The 19,557-nt window shown below is 39.4% G+C and overlaps 1 protein-coding gene across 1 annotated transcript; it reads left to right on the top strand.

The window, feature by feature from the left end:
* The first annotated feature begins 1,938 nt into the window (after positions 1-1,938).
* On the top strand, positions 1,939-17,974 carry LOC145907418 (unconventional myosin-X-like). The gene is given in 40 exon segments (XM_082994833.1): positions 1,939-2,199; positions 2,378-2,518; positions 2,741-2,877; positions 3,211-3,376; positions 3,832-3,978; positions 4,379-4,479; positions 4,943-5,102; positions 5,230-5,298; positions 5,436-5,518; positions 5,578-5,683; positions 5,746-5,826; positions 6,065-6,189; positions 6,401-6,512; positions 6,712-6,873; positions 7,211-7,408; positions 7,731-7,808; positions 8,059-8,133; positions 8,402-8,539; positions 8,734-8,943; positions 9,093-9,191; positions 9,632-9,709; positions 10,110-10,188; positions 10,395-10,534; positions 10,882-11,051; positions 11,192-11,395; positions 11,505-11,638; positions 11,838-11,968; positions 12,208-12,411; positions 12,770-12,937; positions 13,231-13,341; positions 13,607-13,726; positions 13,996-14,222; positions 14,736-14,949; positions 15,205-15,341; positions 15,519-15,657; positions 16,017-16,129; positions 16,270-16,414; positions 16,864-17,034; positions 17,239-17,414; positions 17,827-17,974. Coding segments are annotated over 40 exon segments (5,658 nt in total).
* Positions 17,975-19,557: the final 1,583 nt, after the last annotated feature.

Raw genomic sequence — 19,557 nt, forward strand, 5'->3', positions numbered from 1 at the left:
AAAACCAAACAGTCCAGAAGAAGTTCGCATTTGTGTGAATATGCGACAAGCTAACAAAGCTATACACAGAGAAAGACACATCTGTCCTACACTTGATGATATTATCCACAGTTTGAATGGAGCAATAGTATTCTCCAAGTTGAATCTAAACAAAGAATATCCTCAAATTGAGTTGGATGAAAACAGTAGATACATCACAACTTTCTCTACACGTGATGGTCTTTACAGATACAAACGCCTAAACTTTAGAGTTTGTTCTGCTGCTGAATTATTCCAGAAGATCATACAACAACTGATAGAAGGCATACCAGGTGCATTGAATGTAAGTGATGACATCATTGTATTTGGAAAAACTAAAGCTGAACATGATAAAAGTCTCATTGCTGTACTCAATATTTTGAGACTGAAAAATCTTACATTAAACAAGAAAAAATGTGAGTTCAACAAGTCTAAACTTGAATTTTTTGGATTTGTTATGAGCAAAACTGGAATCTATGCTCAAGAGAAAAAGATTGAAGCAATTAAAAATGCTGAAACTCCCAAATCAGTACAAGAAGTAAGAAGCTTACTGGGATTAGCTAACTACTGTTCCAGATTAATTAAAGATTATGCTACAATCACTCAACCATTGAGAGAATTAACACACAAGAACTGTACTTGGAAGTGGAACTCCAAACATGATGAAGCATTGCAACAACTGAAAGACAGTTTGACAAACAAGTCAGTCATACGCTATTTTGATTAACAAAAAGAAACTGAGTTGATAGTCGATGCAAATCCAGTTGGGTTAGGTGCTGTCCTTACTCAAAGAGATGAAGATAATAATCTCTATATTGTGGCTTATGCAAGCAAAGTGCTCACACCCGTTGAACAAAGATATTCACAAACAGAACGTGAAGCTTTAGCAATTGTCTGGGGATGTGAACATTTTCACTTGTATTTGTATGGAATACAAAAACCATTTACTCTTGTGACAGATCACAAGCCATTAGAATTGATATTCAAAAACCCATCATCAAAACCTCTAGCAAGAATTGAAAGATGGAATTTGAGATTGCAACCATACAATTTGAAAGTTGTATACCGTCCTGGCAAAGATAATCCAGCAGATTACATGTCACGACATCCTATCACTCACCATTCTGTCAAAGAAACAAATGATACTGAATTATACATAAATTTCATTGCAACATCAGCTATACCAACAGCAATGACAAAAGCTGACATACAAGAAGCCTTGCAAAAAGATGAAGTACTTCAGAAAGTTATTGAATTGACAAGAAACAACAAATGGAAAGCAAATTTGGATGATCCAAACCTAAAACCATATTGTTAATCAGAAATGAACTGGTAGTAACAGAGGATGATCTCCTTCTAAAAGGTACAAAAATAGTTATTCCAAAAATGTTACAAAAGAAAGTCATTAAATTGGCACATGAAGGACACCAAGGAAGTGTCAAAACCAAGAAACTCCTCCGAGAACACATATGGTTCCCTGGAATTGACAAAACAGTGGAAGAAACAGTCAAAGATTGTATATACTGTCAAGCTGCTACAGTTACCAACAACTATGAACCACTGCAAATGTCAGAACTGCCAAAAAGTCCATGGAAAGAACTCAGTCTAGATTTTTCTGGTCCATTTCCATCAGGAGAATATCTTTTTGTATTAATTGATGAATATTCCAGATATCCAATTGTCGAAGTAATCAAGTCAACAAAAGCAACCTCAGTCATTCCAGTATTGGAAAAGACATTTTCATGTTTTGGAATACCAGACATCCTAAAAACAGATAATGGTCCACCATTTACCAGCTATGAATTCAAGAATTTTGCAAAACAACTTGGATTTACTCATCGCAAAATCACTCCACATTGGCCAAAGGCAAATGCTGAAGCATAAAGATTTATGAAAACTCTCAACAAAGCTGTAAGAATCATGAATGCTGAAACTAACTTGTGGAAAAGTAATCTACATCAATTTCTGAGAAACTACAGAGCTACACCTCATTCTACTACACAAGTGAGCCCTGCAGAACTCCTACTTGGAAGGAAAATAAAAATCACTATTCCTCATGTTGATGACATGAAAGAAGACACACAACTTCGTGACAGAGATGAGAAAGCAAAAATGAAAATGAAGAAATATGCTGACAACCATTCACATGCAAAAGAATCACATTTTCAAATTGGCGATAAGGTTCTTTTGAAAAAAAAAAAAGAAGGCAAATTAATGCTTCCTTACAATCCAACACCATTCACTGTTACACACATAAAAGGCACAATGATCAGAGTACAAAACAAACACAAAACAGTGACAAGAAATTCATCATTCTTTAAGAAAATAAACAAAACATCACAACATGATGTACATACAGATAATGATCACCCATATTTTACATATGACCATGATAACACAACAACTTGTGAAGAACACAGTGCACATGATTTTGTTGAAAGCGACCCAGTTCCTCGCTATCCTTCTCGAAATCGTAGACTCCCCCAATATCCGAGAGATGGTACTTACATGTAAATGCTATTGTGCATGATTCATTCGCTTGTATATTGCAGTACTTCATTACCTATGCTGTATATTGCCATTCTTCACAATACGTACTTCAAACATCCTTTTATACTTTCATAAGAAGCCAGTGTATGATTGCCAAACTACCTGTGTTATCCTGCCAATTTTAAATTAGAGGAGTTACTTTAGACAGTTTACGTCCAACTTTGGTGTTCAGGTTGTCCAGAAACTCCAGCATGGAATGAACGTGGAACGGAATAAGAACACGTTCGCATTATTCGAACACAAGGGCGATGTTGACAGAGCGATTGAACCAAACACTTTCCTCGCTGATATCGTTGCAAAGTTCGAACAGTAAGTTGCCGTTGGAACTTTTTACTTGATTTGAGAAGTCTAGTTACAAATTCGTTGCAAGCAATTGGTCACACAGCTCAAAGAAGAAAATAAAAATATTATCGTACAAAGTAGATTTCGTAAATATTTAAAATATTTGAATTTTTTTTATCAAACATGGAAACTTGGGATGTTTCAAAATCATGTCGTTTGCATCTGACTACCAAATGTTTTTAATTGCTTCCCCGCCAACATAAAATTTAACCCTTTCTCATGTAACGCGAAACATTCTGTTACAATGTTGTTAACAAAACGACTCTGCCCAAAACATTTCATTATTTCACTTATATTTAGCATGTTGGCCATAGTGTATGAAAATATGACTAAAAATTTGTGTATGTTGCAACAGCGTTCAGATGACAATGAAAAGGAGATCGACTTAATCTACAAAAGGAACCCAATCTTCAGGCAATCAAGCGAACCTTTAAGATCCCCTTTGCTATCCCTTCCATACAAACAGGTGAACCAGCAATTATTACAACTATCCGTCCCAGAATCCAATGCTAACGCAAACTTATTAGTGCTGCAAGTATCCACGTGGTTGTCATAAAACGGAAAACGATTTTTCTTTTTAGCTCGGCACTTGTGGTGTTGTGTAAACAAACTGTCCAAATGTTTGTGTAAATCTGTCTTACGTCATTAAAGCTTTGAACAGTCCTGACCCGGTTACTCAGCACTTGCGGATCTACGTAAGCATGAGTCAGCAATTCGTTCCCACAGTCACGCGTCAACATTTGAACAAGAATAAATATCATATTCAGCTCAAACGCCAACGTTTTAAAGAGTTACACGTCTATATATTCATACTATGTTAATGAGAAGTTCCAAAAAATGCACACAATTTTCTTTGTATTACATCCTGTGCAACTATAGTCGAACCCATGAAATACTATATTCCTTGTCTCTGATTGGCAGGCCTGCGACTCACGTGACTCCCTTTCTATGGCGCTCTACTCCCAATTATTCCGTTGGATAATCTCGAAGGTGAATCACCGCATCAAGGGACCGGACGACTTCCATTTCATCGGAATTCTCGATATTTTCGGTTTTGAAAACTTCTCGGTAACGAAGTTGCTTTGATTGTATGAAGAAAAAGTTCTTCTTGTATAAAATGTTTTTATTGCAACCGAAGTTACGTCTGCCATCCGGCGAGGGTTGCCACAAGAAAAGTTCCTTTAAATTAACAATACATTTCAGCTAGAGTTACACTGCAGTTGCTTTAATTGCTTTAAAACCAGCAGTGTTTCGTTTCAAGTCGAAATTACAAACGTTTTTTTACATTTTAAGAGCCCAGAAACGTGGACATATAAGTTTGTTTTGCTGAAGGGTTGCTTAGTTACTTTCTAATTTAAGATATACATTATTTGTTCTTGTTGCATCAATGTATTGTGTGAGAAAGTACTGAAATCTTTGCAATCATTCAGTCACCTTCTATCGCCGGGTCTACATGTGTTGTTTTCAGGTGAATCGTTTCGAGCAATTCTGCATCAACTTTGAAAACGAAAAACTACAGGAATTTTTTAACCGGCACATTTTCAGCTTGGAACAAATCGAATACAACAAGTGAGTCTTCGTAAAACATCACTTACTGCATTGGAAAGCACAAATTAATGCAACAAAAAATGGAAACCATGCAATCTTCCCATTCCCCTCCACTTGTTATTTAGATTAATTAAGGACCTAAAAAACCTTTTCTGTATTTTTTTTCTCTACATTTTTCACTTTTTCGCCTGTATTTTATATCTTCGGTCGTGGTAATATTTGTGGGGAATAACCTTTCGCTTTATCTTAACATACCACGTTGGGACTCGAACCCATGCTATCCTGCACACGAACCCTAGTAAATTTGTTAACTTATTTGTGGGGTTTTTGTGATTTCAATCCCAACCATTTTATAATCGTTTTTAACCACACCGGGATTCGAACCCAGGATATCCTGGCAATGAATCCCGATCAGGTTCCTACTGGTATATGAGTCGGGCGCTTGACCAATGTTGCCACCATTTCACAATCTTCCACTTTACAGGGAAGGTATAGACTGGTGCGACGTCCAGTGGTCAGATAACAGTGAGTGTCTCGACCTGGTGGAGAAAAACCTCGGTTTGATGTCACTTATTAACGAGGAGAGTAGATTTCCGAAAGGAACGGACAAATCCCTGCTGCGGAAACTCCACAACCAACATGCGGTAAGAAAAAACATATTATTCACCCTACTTTGTTACGTCACAACTTTCTCAACAACTCGGTATTTCGAGTTTAAAGCACTAGTGTCCGCTTTGTTACGTCACAACTTTAACTCTGTTTTTTTCGCAGAAAAATCCCTTCTACGTGAAACCTCGAGTGACCGGAAACCAGTTCGGGATTCGACATTACGCTGGGGAGGTAAGGGCTGAGGCTGGGTTGAGGTTGGGTTGAGGCTGGGTTGAAGTTGAAGTTGGATTAAGGCTAGGTTGAGATTGGGTATTCCCAAACGTTTTTGCTTTATGCGTTCGTGGGTGATGGCTAACTTAATATTGCAGGTTCTCTACAATATCGATGGCTTCCTGGAGAAAAACCGCGATACATTTCGTGATGATTTACTCGGCTTGTTGAAGGATTCCAGGTTTATATTTTAACTAATTTAATTATCTAAAAAAAAACTCGTGACATTATTTTTCATAGCTGTGATCTTATCTACGACATGTTTGAGAAAGTTCGGGGAACTTCGGAAGACTCCGGGAAAGGTCGGAAAAAGCAGTCAGCCGTAACAGCAAGTGACCACTTTAAAGTAAGTTCTCTTTCTACAGTTGAAGTTAATTTGGATTTTCCATACATTTAACAATTTGACAGAAATCCCTCCACGCTTTAATGGAAAGACTTTCATCTGCAAGTCCGTTCTTCGTGAGATGCGTGAAACCAAATGTGGAGAAGGTGATTACTTGTAAAATGTTCACAATGTATAAAATGCATATGTGGGTACCTTAGTTACATAAATAATTAACTTTTGTTATTTTTCCTGTGTTGCGCAGGAACAAGGAAATTTAATGCACATAATATACGCAAATAAACATAAATATTAACAATCACAATCCCGTTCAAAAGCAACAAAAATATCAGCAGAAGTCGCCGCGATCAGAAAGTTTGTAACAAACTTGTTATTCACCACTAGGTGGCGGAGAACTTCAACCCCGGGGTCGTTCTAAACCAACTTCGTTATTCGGGAATGTTGGAAACTGTGAGAGTGAGGAAGGCTGGCTTTCCGGTCAGGCGGTTGTACAAAGACTTTCTTGACAGGTGGGTCACGTGACTATCTAGAACTGGTCTGTGATCCAGGTCTGTGATTGGTTGTTACTTTCACGCGGCATCAATCTAGTAATAACTAAAAATTCATGTGTAGAAATTTCCTCCACTTTCGACCATTTAAAATGTGCATGTTTGACCACAAATCATGCATTAAGTCACACCAGTCTCTGTCGCTTAACTGCTAAATGTTTTGACCATTAAGATACGGAATGATTTGCGCTCTGTCGTCATCCAACGAACCACGTGATCACAGCAAGGAAGTTTTGAACTTGGTTGACCCCGAAGGGACGAATTGGAGACTCGGAAATACAAAGGTGGGATTTGAACAAGATCCATTCTTCACAGGTGTAAAGTATTTGCCGTCTTGGTTTAAGTCGCGAACTGCTGGCAGATATTTCACTCAAGGGTCTTATGCGAAAACCCTGCGTAACCGCGCAATTGCCTCGAACAATGTTTACATTCTGTGTTATTTTTATTGATAATGACGTAACGTTGGATATTTTAACTCTGCAGGCGTTCATGAAGGAAATTCTCGAACAAAAGTTGGAAAAGGCGCGATTTGAAAAGGTGTCACGTGCCGCTATTATCATCCAATCAGTGATGAGAGCTGTAGCGGCGCGAAAATACTTTCTTCGCCTGAAGAAGAACATCGTACACACACAACGATTCGTGCGAGTAAGCAATTTGTATGATTTCTGTGGGTTCAAGTATCGCGATCGAATGCATGCCAATATTATGGAACAACAACGACACCAAGTGGCGTAAAATATTACTTGGCCTAACGCGAAACACAGTGAGGTTTTTTTAATTGTCTGGGAGTCCCCAAAGTAAAAGAAGTAAATACCAACGTTTCTTACTATGGTTAACGTTATCAATTTATTTGTTCTGTTCTCGTGTGCCTGTCGCACAAAAAGTTTACAGACAAATTCAGTGCCTTCATATCTTTTGTGAAACCCTAGTTTTTTGGGGGTCTGCATAAAAACTTGTTTGTTATTTTCCCGCCATTATTCAGGGGTTTGTTGCGCGGAGGAAGTTCAAACGAGTTCACAAGGCGATCATCACAATGCAGAAATTCGAGAGAGGAAGGAAAGCAAGAAAATTATTCAAACTTCTTCTCGCAGAAAAACGAGAGAGGGAGAGAAAAAGGGCGGAGGCGACGATCGTCTTCCAGAAATACACGAGAGGGCGGGCAGCCCGGAAGATGTTTAAGGTAGGATGTTGCTGTTTTTGGATGGTTTCAATGCTGTTGGTAGTTTAATACAGGAGTACACAACCCATGCGTGTCATATTAGTTGTCACATGCCAAACATTTGCGTGACCTCTTTTCAGTGATTGATGCTTGCTGGCAAGGAAACTTGACGCAACATTGTTGGACAAACATACTATCAATAAACACACTTGGAGTTTACGATTTTCTACTTAAAATACTAAATACACCCAAAGCACTGTCACTTTGTGTAAAAAGTCATTGTGTGCATTTGATGATACGATTTCCATGGCAACCTTCATATTTACACCTTCCCATTATTTAGATCCTGCTTGAGAAACACAGACAACTCAAGGCTCTTAAGGAACAAATGGAAAGGGAGAGGAAACAGAGGGAGGAACAGGTTTGTCCGTCCCTTACTTTCCTTTTACCCCCCAGCTTTATAAATTTAAAGGTCACAATAACATTGTGTAAGAATCCTGGAACAGAACGGTTTCCTCCACTTTTAAGAATTTCCACATAAATTGTTTGGCTAATATTTAAAGTTTGACTTTGTGTTTGCAATAAGTTTGTTGAGGTTTCAAAAGTTGGGCGAATTGTTCTCAAAAATTAGGTTTTTTGAATAAACTAAGACAAGAAAATGGTTTCTGTAGGCGCGCTTGGAACGGGAGAGACTCGCGAGGGAGGAAGAAGAAAAAAGGCGAAGAGAGAAACAGGAACAAGAGGTGGTAAAAAAAACCTTAAAATTTTCTGATTTCCTTGCATAGAAGGAAAAGTTACCTTTCCTGTGTTGATTGTTTGAAGAAACCCAGACACCAAATTGCTTTAAATCTCAACAATCTGATTTTTGCAGTGGAAATACTGAAAAGATTTATTTTAGCAATTGGTTGACATGTTTGTACAAGTAACACGAAAAGTGCAATATTTTCTGTGTGGTAATCATTCCCACAATCCTTGGTCACTCTCTGATTATCTGGTGAAATTTCCCCTTTCCAGATGGCGAGAGAGGCTGAAATGGCCAGGGAAGCGACGGAGAACGGATTGGAGGAGGACGCTGAGGGTCTTCCTTCACCCCCACCGCCCCCACCTTGTGAAAAAATGTACAGCCCACGCAAATCCATGGATGGCGAACACGTGGGTGCTTGTGTGTGCTACGTATACGTTTTTGTGAAACAAATCTTGTTCTTTTAAACAAAATACTTGCTTTTTGGGTTGGTTACTTTCTAACACTTGGAACTTTTAATTGAATTGTTTCTTGGTTTCCGCCAGCAAGAGATTCAAATCATATTTCTATTGTAATAAAACAACTCGCCTATCTCTTCGGGCAGGAATCGGCTCTTGCGTCACTCGACGCCGTCATAGATTCCGCTGACGTAGACAGTGCTTACTCAACCGTAAACAAGAGGATGCTCTCATCCGGTGGAGAGGAGGAGCTTGATGATGCGGAACGGGAGGAGATGGAGAGGATCTTCCAACTTGAACTTGAGATCGCGCAGATGCATCGACGAAGCGAGGCCAGGGAGAGTCTTGCGCTGGAAGTGGTGAGAATAAGTGTTGTGATGTCATAATATGATTCAGAATACTGGAAGGTATTTAAGAACAATCTAAGTTGGCAAAAAAATAATCTGGTATTTTTACAAAAAAAGAATTTTTGTTTGTTTTGCTGACTCTAATAATTTTTAATCAGGATCAACCTGAAGCAACCGATGAATTTGTAACGAACGTGGGTGAGGAATATTACCCCGACGAGAAGGCAGACAAAAACAGAGGAATGGACATTCTACAGGTTACAAATATAAGTTGTTTGCGTGCAAACAACACTGTGAATGTTATTAGGATTTTATTTTGTCCATACTAACAATTCAATCCGGCTCGATTGTTTAATGGTGGTTGCTATTTTTTAATTCACTAACAAATGATTTTGCGTAACCCGAGATCATTCTTATCAGTTGTAATTCCGATAATCAATCCGATGACGTCATCCTCGTTACGTAGCAAGTCAGCTTGTATTAGGTCTGAAATCATCTTAAAATAATTTACCGTTTAAATTATAATTGGTCTATAGTTTAATGGCGTTTACTGATTGATTTTAAATTGCCCCCGAGTGCGTAATATTGTGATTTATGCAACGCATAAGCGAGTTACTCGCAACCACAAAGCAAAGTTCGGGGTGCTGGCGATACTATGGACAAAAAAGAAGGTTTTTTAAACATTTTGTTGCTCCAGGATTTGGGTTTTGAAGATTTTGAAAGCCAAGTGGACGCAATGATGCATAACACATCGTATGACGTCGATCAAATGAATGTACGATATTTGTTTTTGTTTTAAGCTGATTTGCACGTTGTTTTGTAACAGTTACCTGAGTGGCGACGAGTCACATTGTAAGTTTCCGAGACGGGGAAGAGGTTGTGGTTATATTGTTTATGTTTGCAGGGAAGTATTCTCGCACTGGGTGACAATTAGTAAACAACAATATGGCAGTCGTTTTATTTATGCTAAGAGCAAACGATTTGATATTATTTTATTAAAACGTAACTCTGCAGTTGCCTGTGTGCGTTTTTCTTTTGCTACAAACAGACAAGGGTTTTGATTCTTGATTATTTAAAGTTAATTTTTGTCGTTTCTCAACTAACAACAAGTGTAAAAGGTTAATTTCAACCTTACATGGAAAAAGTTAGTAAACAAATATTTCCCCGACCCACAGAACACACAGGATGGAATTGTTCCAGATGACGAGGAGAATTACGAAGCGGAAGACATTAAAACGTCTGATATGGACGACGGTAAGTGTTTAAACGCTTTGTTTTAAAATTTCGCAGTTTTGACACGGGGTGCTATTACTTCTATGGCAAAGTAGTGACGACATCATGTGATTTGTCGTGACGTCATCAATGTTTTTGTATTGAATTGATGGGTTGAACTATTGCTGGTGTTTTCAATCAAACTTGTTGATAATTAAACATTATTCATGGGTGTTTACCCACTATAGAGAGTTATTACACTGATTCGTCGTTTGATGACGTCGATGATGACGACATGAGTGACGATGGAACGTCCACTAGTGGCGGTATGGAGGTCGCAGAGAAGTGGAGTCCCAACGTATACTTTCATTCCTACCTCGACGTGAAGGTTAGACGGAATAATATGTTGGACTGAGATTTCCACCTTCGTGGTTCCCAGTCTTCACAACTCGCATTCGTCCAATATGTTCTCACGGCGCACTGAAATTTCGTGACGTTTTAAGGATGTAATAGTAATACAGTTGTTGATATTGATCAGTTCGCTTGTTACGTATCACATTGATCAGTGCAACAACTAAATGGCTCAGTTTGTTATGGAAATAAAATTCAACTCCACGTAAGTTGGCCAACAACATTTAAGCAACAAACTAGCAAACGTCACACCAACCTCTGCCACTGTGAAGATTGGTTGATATTTGAAAACACATCATTGCACAACCTTACAACCTGTTATAGGGTGGCCTCATGAGCCAGTGGAAGAGACGGTGGTGCGTCCTGAGTAACAGCACTTTCATGATCTTCAGAAGCAAACAGGATAGTTTAAAGTGCGGCTGGCTGTTTAAGAAAGCTGACAGTGGCAAAGGAACTCTGAGAGGAACTCTCCCAAGGAAGAATTGGCAGAAAAGGTTGGTGGTCGGCGATGTATTTCATATTATATTTCCGTTGTTAGTTCTACGTAGCAGTTAAGTTACACGAAGCTTGAACACTAAACAAGGTACAACAACAAAACACTAAACAAGGTACAACAACAAATAACCAAATCCAGATGGTTCACGCTGCGCAACCAGGAGTTGAAGTTTTACGATAACGACGAAGAGAACGCAAAGTGTTGGGGGACGATCGACCTCAGTCAAATATCCGACGTAACTGACGTCACAGAGAAAGAGAATGGTATTGACATCATTATGACGTCATCAAAAGTGCACCACCTTTCGGCGGAATCGAGCGAGGAGGCGGGGGAATGGTACAGGTGAGTTTAAACCAGAATCGCCAACGTTTGGTAAAAAGTCTTTGGATGCAGTGCGGACTTTCACTGAAAATACTGTGAAATGTTATTGAGTGGAACTTTTTTTCCGCAGCATGTTGATGAAGATTGTATCGAGCACGGAGAAAGAGATAGCAAACATGGAAAGCGAGTTCGCAAACCCGAAGAACGCTCTGATGACGGTCGACGGTCAAACCGTTACCCAGGCAACCGCAACATCTGTGTCAGGTGACTCTCGTGTATTTGAGCAAGTTGTCAGTTTCTCTTGAGGAAAAGACGTTACAATATAAATAGGCTTTAGGGGTTCTGGCACTGATTTTAATCTCAGGAATCGGATACATTATGGATGCTACATTAGAACCAATTACTCCTATCGTGGCATCGTGGCGACAAGATGTGAATAATATTAAGTGGTTTGTGACTGCAGGAAAGTCGAACACGTTCACTGTGACGACATCGCAACGTGTTTACACTTTCGCGAGTGATTCGGGGGAGGAAATGCATCACTGGATCACTTTACTCAATGAGAGCAAGAACACAGCAAGTTCTGGCGACTCGGTACGTGTTAAACAGACAGAAACCAAATCCCATTTGACTTCAGGTTTTATAATGATTGCTTCACAATTGGTCACAAATCAAAACGACAAAGTGAATTTTTAGAAAAATTACACAATAAGTTTTGTCAAGAAAATAACAGTCAGTAACACTTTCTTTTATAACTCAATACATATTTTCTTTGTGGTAAGAGAACTCTTCATGCTCGCCCACAATCTCAAATATTGTTAATACACTTTCAGGCTGGCCAGGATTCTTTCATACAGCAAGGTTGGTTGCTTAAAACATCTTACGAGAAGCAGAAAGTGAGTCACCAACGTCGGTGGTTTGTTCTGAAACCAAACGCGATCGAATATTTCAAGAACAGCAACCGCGATGCCCAGAAGATCGGGTCGATGGGACTCAACAGTCTCTGTGTTGTCACCTCACCGGACGAGAACGTCTTTGTAAGTCCCTGGTGTATGTAGGAGTAAAAGTGAGCTTTCGTGTGTTTACTAGAGATGAACACTTGTTAATCGAACCTCGCTGTGAGATCCTGTATAGTTGGACGATTCCGTCTCACCATGTAAAACACGTAACAATTAAAATCATAAAACGAATGTAATAAAGTTTAATAATATGTATGTTGCCTACACAAAAAGCACTTGTTTAAACAAGATCAGTCTGGTATAACACAAGGGAAATATACGTTGATTCCTTTAAGCATGTGATTTTTTGTGTAATATTACTGAACATTGACCGGCAGCTGTAGTTTCGATCCACACTTTCTATACTAGAAGTTACGCCACCTCTATTTCACTACAGACGCAGACAGGTTTGTGGGAGATTGTGGTGTACGGGAGGAAGCACACCCTCCGACTCAGCACGGAGGTAGAGGAAGACGCGAACATCTGGAGCAGTGAGATCCAGGCTATGATAGATGGACAACCTCTGATTATCACCAAAACAAAGATCCTAATGGACAAGATCAAGGTACAGAAGTGTAGAATTGAAACTGAGCTTATTGCTTGGAGTAATCTGCTTTCAGGGCAACTGCTTCGATCTAATATGTCGGTGATGTGTCTGGTGATTATCTTGCCACTTAGGTAGCCAGGCGAAAAGCTTATTGCATTGAAATTACCTGCTTTAAAAACACATCAGGAAATATTATTACAATGTTGTTAACAAAACGACTCTGCCCAAAGCATTTCATTATTTCTCTTATATTTAGCATGTTGCCCATAGTGTATGAAAATATGACTAAAAATTTGTGTATGTTGCAACAGCGTTCAGATGACAATGAAAAGGAGATCGACTTAATCTACAAAAGGAACCCAATCTTCAGGCAATCAAGCGAACCTTTAAGATCCCCTTTGCTATCCCTTCCATACGAACAGGTGACCCAGCAATTATTACAACTATCCGTCCCAGAATCCAATGCTAACGCAAACTTAATAGTGCTGCAAGTATCCATGTGGTTGTCATAAAACCACGATGACGTCAACATCATCTTACCCGAACTATCTGTGACGTAACATTGCTCATATTGTTGTGTTGCTTACGAACCAAGTTGATTATTCAAAAAAAAAATATGAAAGTATTGGTTTCGCTACTTAGAAAAAAAAGGTATAGAAATCATAATCAACCGATGTTTGCTCACAGGTGCCCTCTCGTGACGACCACTACACGTTGAGGGACGAGGCTGTGAGGATTTTTAACGTCCTCCTTCAAATGGAAGAACGGACTTTTCAGAACATTGAGGAGGAAGCGAAATCACTCCAGGTAAAAAAACTGAAAAAATTGTTTTTAAATTTTGCTTTTTGATATTTCTCGAATTCCCGCCTGTAATTGAGTTCCTCCCCTATATATTTGCACATGTTATGACGTTTGTGAGGTAATTGTGGATCTTCCTTTGCAATGAGTGGGGAATGATGTTCACATATCACAATTTATATCAAAGTTTTACTTGACGTCAATCAGCATTCAAAACAGACAATCAAAAAGCATTGCGACTCCGTCCAGCCAACAAACCATCTATCTGTTCGTTTCAGGCGATCATGCGAGTGTGCCACGGCTCCAAGCTATTCCAGGACGAGCTTTACCTCCAATTAATCAAACAAACCGCCATCTACACCCTCCAACTCACCACAGACGAGCAAATGTGTGACCAGCTTCATGTGACGTCATGTCCGCATTACTGGCATCTCATAGCTTGTATGTGTTGCGCGTACCACCCATCACGTCCTGTGCTGTCTTACCTGAAGCTGCATCTAAAGAGGTATGACGTCACCAAAGTGTGTAAATAACTTGGTTATCCAATGTAGAGTTCGCGGAACCCTTAACACAAAAGGTTTACTGAATTTGGGGGTTCTTGGTTAAGTTAAACAATCGTTCTAGGTTTCGCAGACGAAAATTTTGTGAATATCTGATCTGAGCGCTAATTCTAAAACATCTCTAATCCCACTTTTGTTGGTAAACCAGAATTTATTGCTTGCCTCAATGCTTTGTATTTCCAGTGAATTTGAAACAAAATGCTCGTTTAATGAGAGATAAGCCAAGAAATATCTTAAGCTTTCACGCCCACCGACGATTTTGCCGGGCAAAACTGGTGGGGCGTGCGCCACTGAGAAGCACTTGCTACTAAGCAGTAGTTTTGCATTACAGCGGGTCAGGTTATCTTACCTCACGCTGTTGACTGCACACAAATGTGCCATAAGATGCCTGGGAATCTGTACAGTAATGATTATTCGGGGATCCTTTTCACCGTTTGTTTATTAACATCCGTTATCAGGGTACAAGAGCGATTTCCTGGTACTCTTGGTGGAGCTTATGCCGAGTTCGGTGAAAATGCGCTGAGTCAGCAGACGTCACGTCGACGTGAGATGGTTCCTTCCATTGCTGAGATTTGTGCTGTGCTGGAGATGAGGGACCTGGTCACTGTGATTAACTGCTATGGTGGCGCAACATGCGAAATCTACATTAACTCTTTCACCACTGCTGGAAAGGCAAGTAGAGCATTGCTGCAAATTGTAATGTCGAACACTCGGAAGTATTTCTTGTATAATTTTGAATTGTATTTTCTTCTGATGATCTGGTTTTGTTGGTTGGTGGCAAACATGCTTCTTTTTCAATATTTGTTATTAAATTATGTTCTGCATTTTTATGTGTTCAGAAGCGTTTCGTTGTTTTAGTTACAAAATATTTTTACTTTAAATTAGAGGAGTTACTTTAGACAGTTTACGTCCAACTTTGGTGTTCAGGTTGTCCAGAAACTCCAGCATGGAATGAACGTGGAAGGGAATAAGAACACGTTCGCATTATTCGAACACAAGGGCGATGTTGACAGAGCGATTGAACCAAACACTTTCCTCGCTGATATCGTTGCAAAGTTCGAACAGTAAGTTGCCGTTCGAACTTTTTTACTTGATTTGAGAAGTCTAGTTACAAATTCGTTGCAAGTAATTGGTCACACAGCTCAAAGAAGAAAATAAAAATATTATCGTACAAAAGTAGATTTTCGCATCATGTAATTTAACCCTTTCTCATGTAACGCGAAACATTCGAATTTAAACAGAACAAACTCGGAATCACAAACGAATCCGGATAGTGGCGGTAAGGATTCGGAATGGGTATTCTACTTCAAACTTTACTGTGTGTTCGATCCGATTGATGCACGGGAAGACTCAATCGAATATCACTTCGTTTACGAAGACGTGAGTCGGGAGTTTCTCTGTTTCCAATCAGTGATTTTAGTTTTTTTGATTGAAAACTTGCCTCGGTTGATTCTGTCGTCATGGTAACCTAGCATCCAACGCGGATTTCACGGAGCCGTAGAATTCCTTACATGAGCTACTGGACACCTTAAATCGTCTGGGTTCCTTCTCAACTCAAATAACTTTGGCGAAAAAATTTCGGGAAACACTGACCTTGAGTGCTTGACTTAAAATATATATTTTACTCATTTTTGTATTTTGTATTTTCTAAACGCAGGAGTTTCCAATGCAGAAAATAAATTTCATACAACCTCTAGCTTTCTTAAAAACATTAACTCAGAACTTCCCTAATGTTGCAGGTCCACGAACAAGTGATACAGGGACTTTACCCTCTATCTGATGACGTATTGAAAGATATCGCAGCTTTAAGGTTGCAATTCGCTGAAGGAAATTACCATCAAATCAATATTGAGTAAGTTTATTTAAGTGGAGCCGAAACTTTATCTTCATTGCTTCGTTCCGTTTAACCAACAAAAAGCATAAAAATATAAAAATGCCAATGGATTTTCAAGACTTCTTTTGCGAATACAAAACATGGATTTCATTTTCCAGTGCTGACATTGGCAAATATTATCCAATCAACAAGTTGATGGCCGCTTACGAGATCACAAACGAAAACGAAGACTTCTACTTCAAACGAACCGATTCTTTCTCGAATGAATTAAATGCAAACTCAATGCCAGCCAAGAAACGTTCTGTGAGTAAAACTTCGGTCTCAATTTGATTTTTTCGATAATTAAGACGTTCTCATAAATTACGTAAAATTTCAAACTCGCCACGTAGATCTGCCCCACTTCGAACACATCCTTTCATCCCATGCTAGTTATCCGTTCCCATGGGGGCCTGACTCGATAAACTGTGGTTTTATCGGTGCCTGTGCCATTTTATTCCGCATATTTATTGTTCACACGCGTTCAAGTCGTTTTTGTTCAAAAGAAAATTGAGTTATATTTGGACGTTGGCATCAACCGCGCATGAATCGTATTCCACAACTAATCGTCATTCTTTAAATTAGCTCGTATATTGATAGTTAGTAAAACAACAAAGGATTTTAATTTGTGGACGAAGCTAATTGAGGCCGAAACGTTAAAATTGAACAAATCGTTTTTGTCAACGAAGAGTTTCGTCAGATTTTAATTCTTTCAGGGGTCGAGTCTTTTCAACACGTTCCGGAAGAGAGGGATGAAGAAGGTGAAGGAGGAAGGTGAGAGCGGTGAGATGAAGAGGACTCTCTTCCTGGAGGAACTGCAGGATGTCAAATCAAACGTCCTGGATAGATGGAGGAGATTGAGAGGAATGCCGCAAGAAGACGCCGTGGTCAGTATCACAATAATCTCACTAAACAATAAGACTGGAGTTTTGTGTTATTGGATGTCGGTGCATCTCTGCCCGTGGTTGATATTTATTGGCATTGTATTTGGCTGCTTGATGTTTAAATATTATTCGCATAATTTTATGTTCAGCATATTTCGCGTTCTCTTCATTCCGTCTAATTCCTTTTATCTCAACAATTTGTTTCAGGCTGAATATGTTAACCTTGCACGTCGGTGGCCCGGATACGGATCCTACTTGTTTAAAGTTGAAAATCACGACGCGCAGTTCGGTCAAACCCTTCTCACTCTGGCGATATCGGCGCAGGGAGCAACTGTGTTCAAATGAGGTCACTCACAGTCCCTGGATCATTTCTCATATGAAAAGTAAGTTTGATCGAACACAATGGTTCGTTTTTAACGCGGGAAGACACGAAACTTGTTGGAGTTATTGGCTCTCAACGTTTCTGCTTATCGGTCTTATGAATATAATGCAGTTTATTTTACGAAACATAAACTTACCATAACCATAGTAGTGGGGTAACGTGGAGTCCATATTTCCCTGCAGTTTATTTGGCGTCAGAAAACAAAATTGTTGGTAAACTACGGCCCAAATGTTTGATTCGGTCAAATGCCCACTTACATAAAAAGTTTTCAAATAGGGTCTCGGGTTTGCTGCGGCCGGTTTCGAATTCGGCTCTGACGTTTGAAAAGTCTCAGAACCACTGTTCCAAACAATTAAACAAGATTTTGCAGCTACATTCCTTGAGTTGAACATGTTATTGTGTCTTCCTCTCAGGATCCAGTCTTTCGGAGCGGGATCTGCGAATGTTTTCAGACTTCAGACCGAGTCAAGAGGGGACATTTCCTTCACCGCAGAACAAGTTAACGAGATTGTGAAACTCATGCGAGCTTACGTCACCGCCCTCTTCCGCCGAAAGCATTGAAAGTTGACACCGAGCACTTTTATTGCGTTCAGATTTTAACGAAACTTTAGTATTTGTCGTTCTAGCCACAAACTTGAATGTTAAGATCAGGGGTTTTCCACAGGGTCACCATATGGACCACAGCGATCTATATCAATGGCTTCCACATTACCACACAATATTACCTTCGCCGATGCATGTTTTTGTGACATTACTCAGCAAAAACTTTCGTCGGTTCGGAGGATCCACAGAGTTAACCATGGTGTCGTTGGACCCGAACGAGCTCGCGAGTTGTTCCAAGTCTTTTACGTCCCAATAAGGTTTATTTACAGGATCATGTATCTTATAGTTTCGGCATATACGCTTACACCCACTCTCAATACTCCGCTCCAGTGTTTAAACCTTGTAGTGACGATTTTTATTTGTTTTGCCACGTTCACATGTTTTTTTCGCTAGTCATATTCTTTCTTGTCCTGAAGCACTTGGTGATCTTTTCTGTCTATTTTGTTTTCGGGAAACCAAATTCCATAACCATAGAAATCACAACCAGCGATAAAGTTGTCAGTCCCACTCATGGCATTTCAGCTTGTGATTTGTAATTTCAATATTATTTCACAATTTTTCGCCGCAATCATGAACTACACCCAAAACATGTGTTTCCGCTTAATTTTAACATCTAAATAACGGAATCAATACGTCACCACGTAACATGAAATATTCCAACCGCTTTCGTACCTATTGTTGTCAACCCTTTTATCCTTAGACTGCCTATCTTTTAACATTGTTATCTGTCTAATATTATTTATTGTACATTTGCATCAATTTATTGTATGCTCGATTTAGTTGTTTTATAAACACAGTTCCTTGCATGTCTGCGACAAGCCAGTTGATGCCTGTGATGTCACAATTGCTTATTGTTACGTTCCAATTACTGCTATTGTTTCACTGTCGCTCGGTTTTGAAAAAGAAACAAACCCTGAATTGGGATCGAAAAGAAATTCATATTTTGAGATTTTGTCGGAAAAATCTGGTTTTTAACATGGCCTGAAACTGACATCATGACCCTTGGTGTTTGGTGGCTGGAAATTCTATTTATCGAGTAATTCATTTCGAGTTCAGGAATCAATTCTACAAAACTTCACTCTCTCCATGCCATTTACATTCTGCCATGGAATGCAACCGGCAGACGCATCAGACGCGTCTGTGTCCTCCACAAACTGCTGTGTTAAGTTTGTTTATTACACAAGAGTGTATAAGGTGAACCTTGGGAGGTGACAAGAAAATGATTTGTAAAGGAAAGCCAAAGCTAGTATGCTACTCATGCCGAAGCAAACGTTTCCAACACCACTGTGTTCATCATCAGTGCCAAGTAAGAATGAGTTGCAGCAAGGTGTGCGCGGAGGTAGGCAGGTAACTGAACAGACAAAAACAACAACACAAATGAAACACGTGACAGACGCCACTCGAAGGCCCACGGCCGTTACGTCATCATTTGGGCTGCAATGAGGACCTGGGTGTTGACAAGAAACCTTGTTATAACACAATTTACCCTCACATAAAACGTTTCTCATAAGTCGGAGAAATGGCGCCGCGATATCCGCACA

Source organism: Ascidia mentula, chromosome 6 (assembly GCF_947561715.1).
Source record: "Ascidia mentula chromosome 6, kaAscMent1.1, whole genome shotgun sequence".
NCBI lineage: Eukaryota > Metazoa > Chordata > Ascidiacea > Phlebobranchia > Ascidiidae > Ascidia > Ascidia mentula.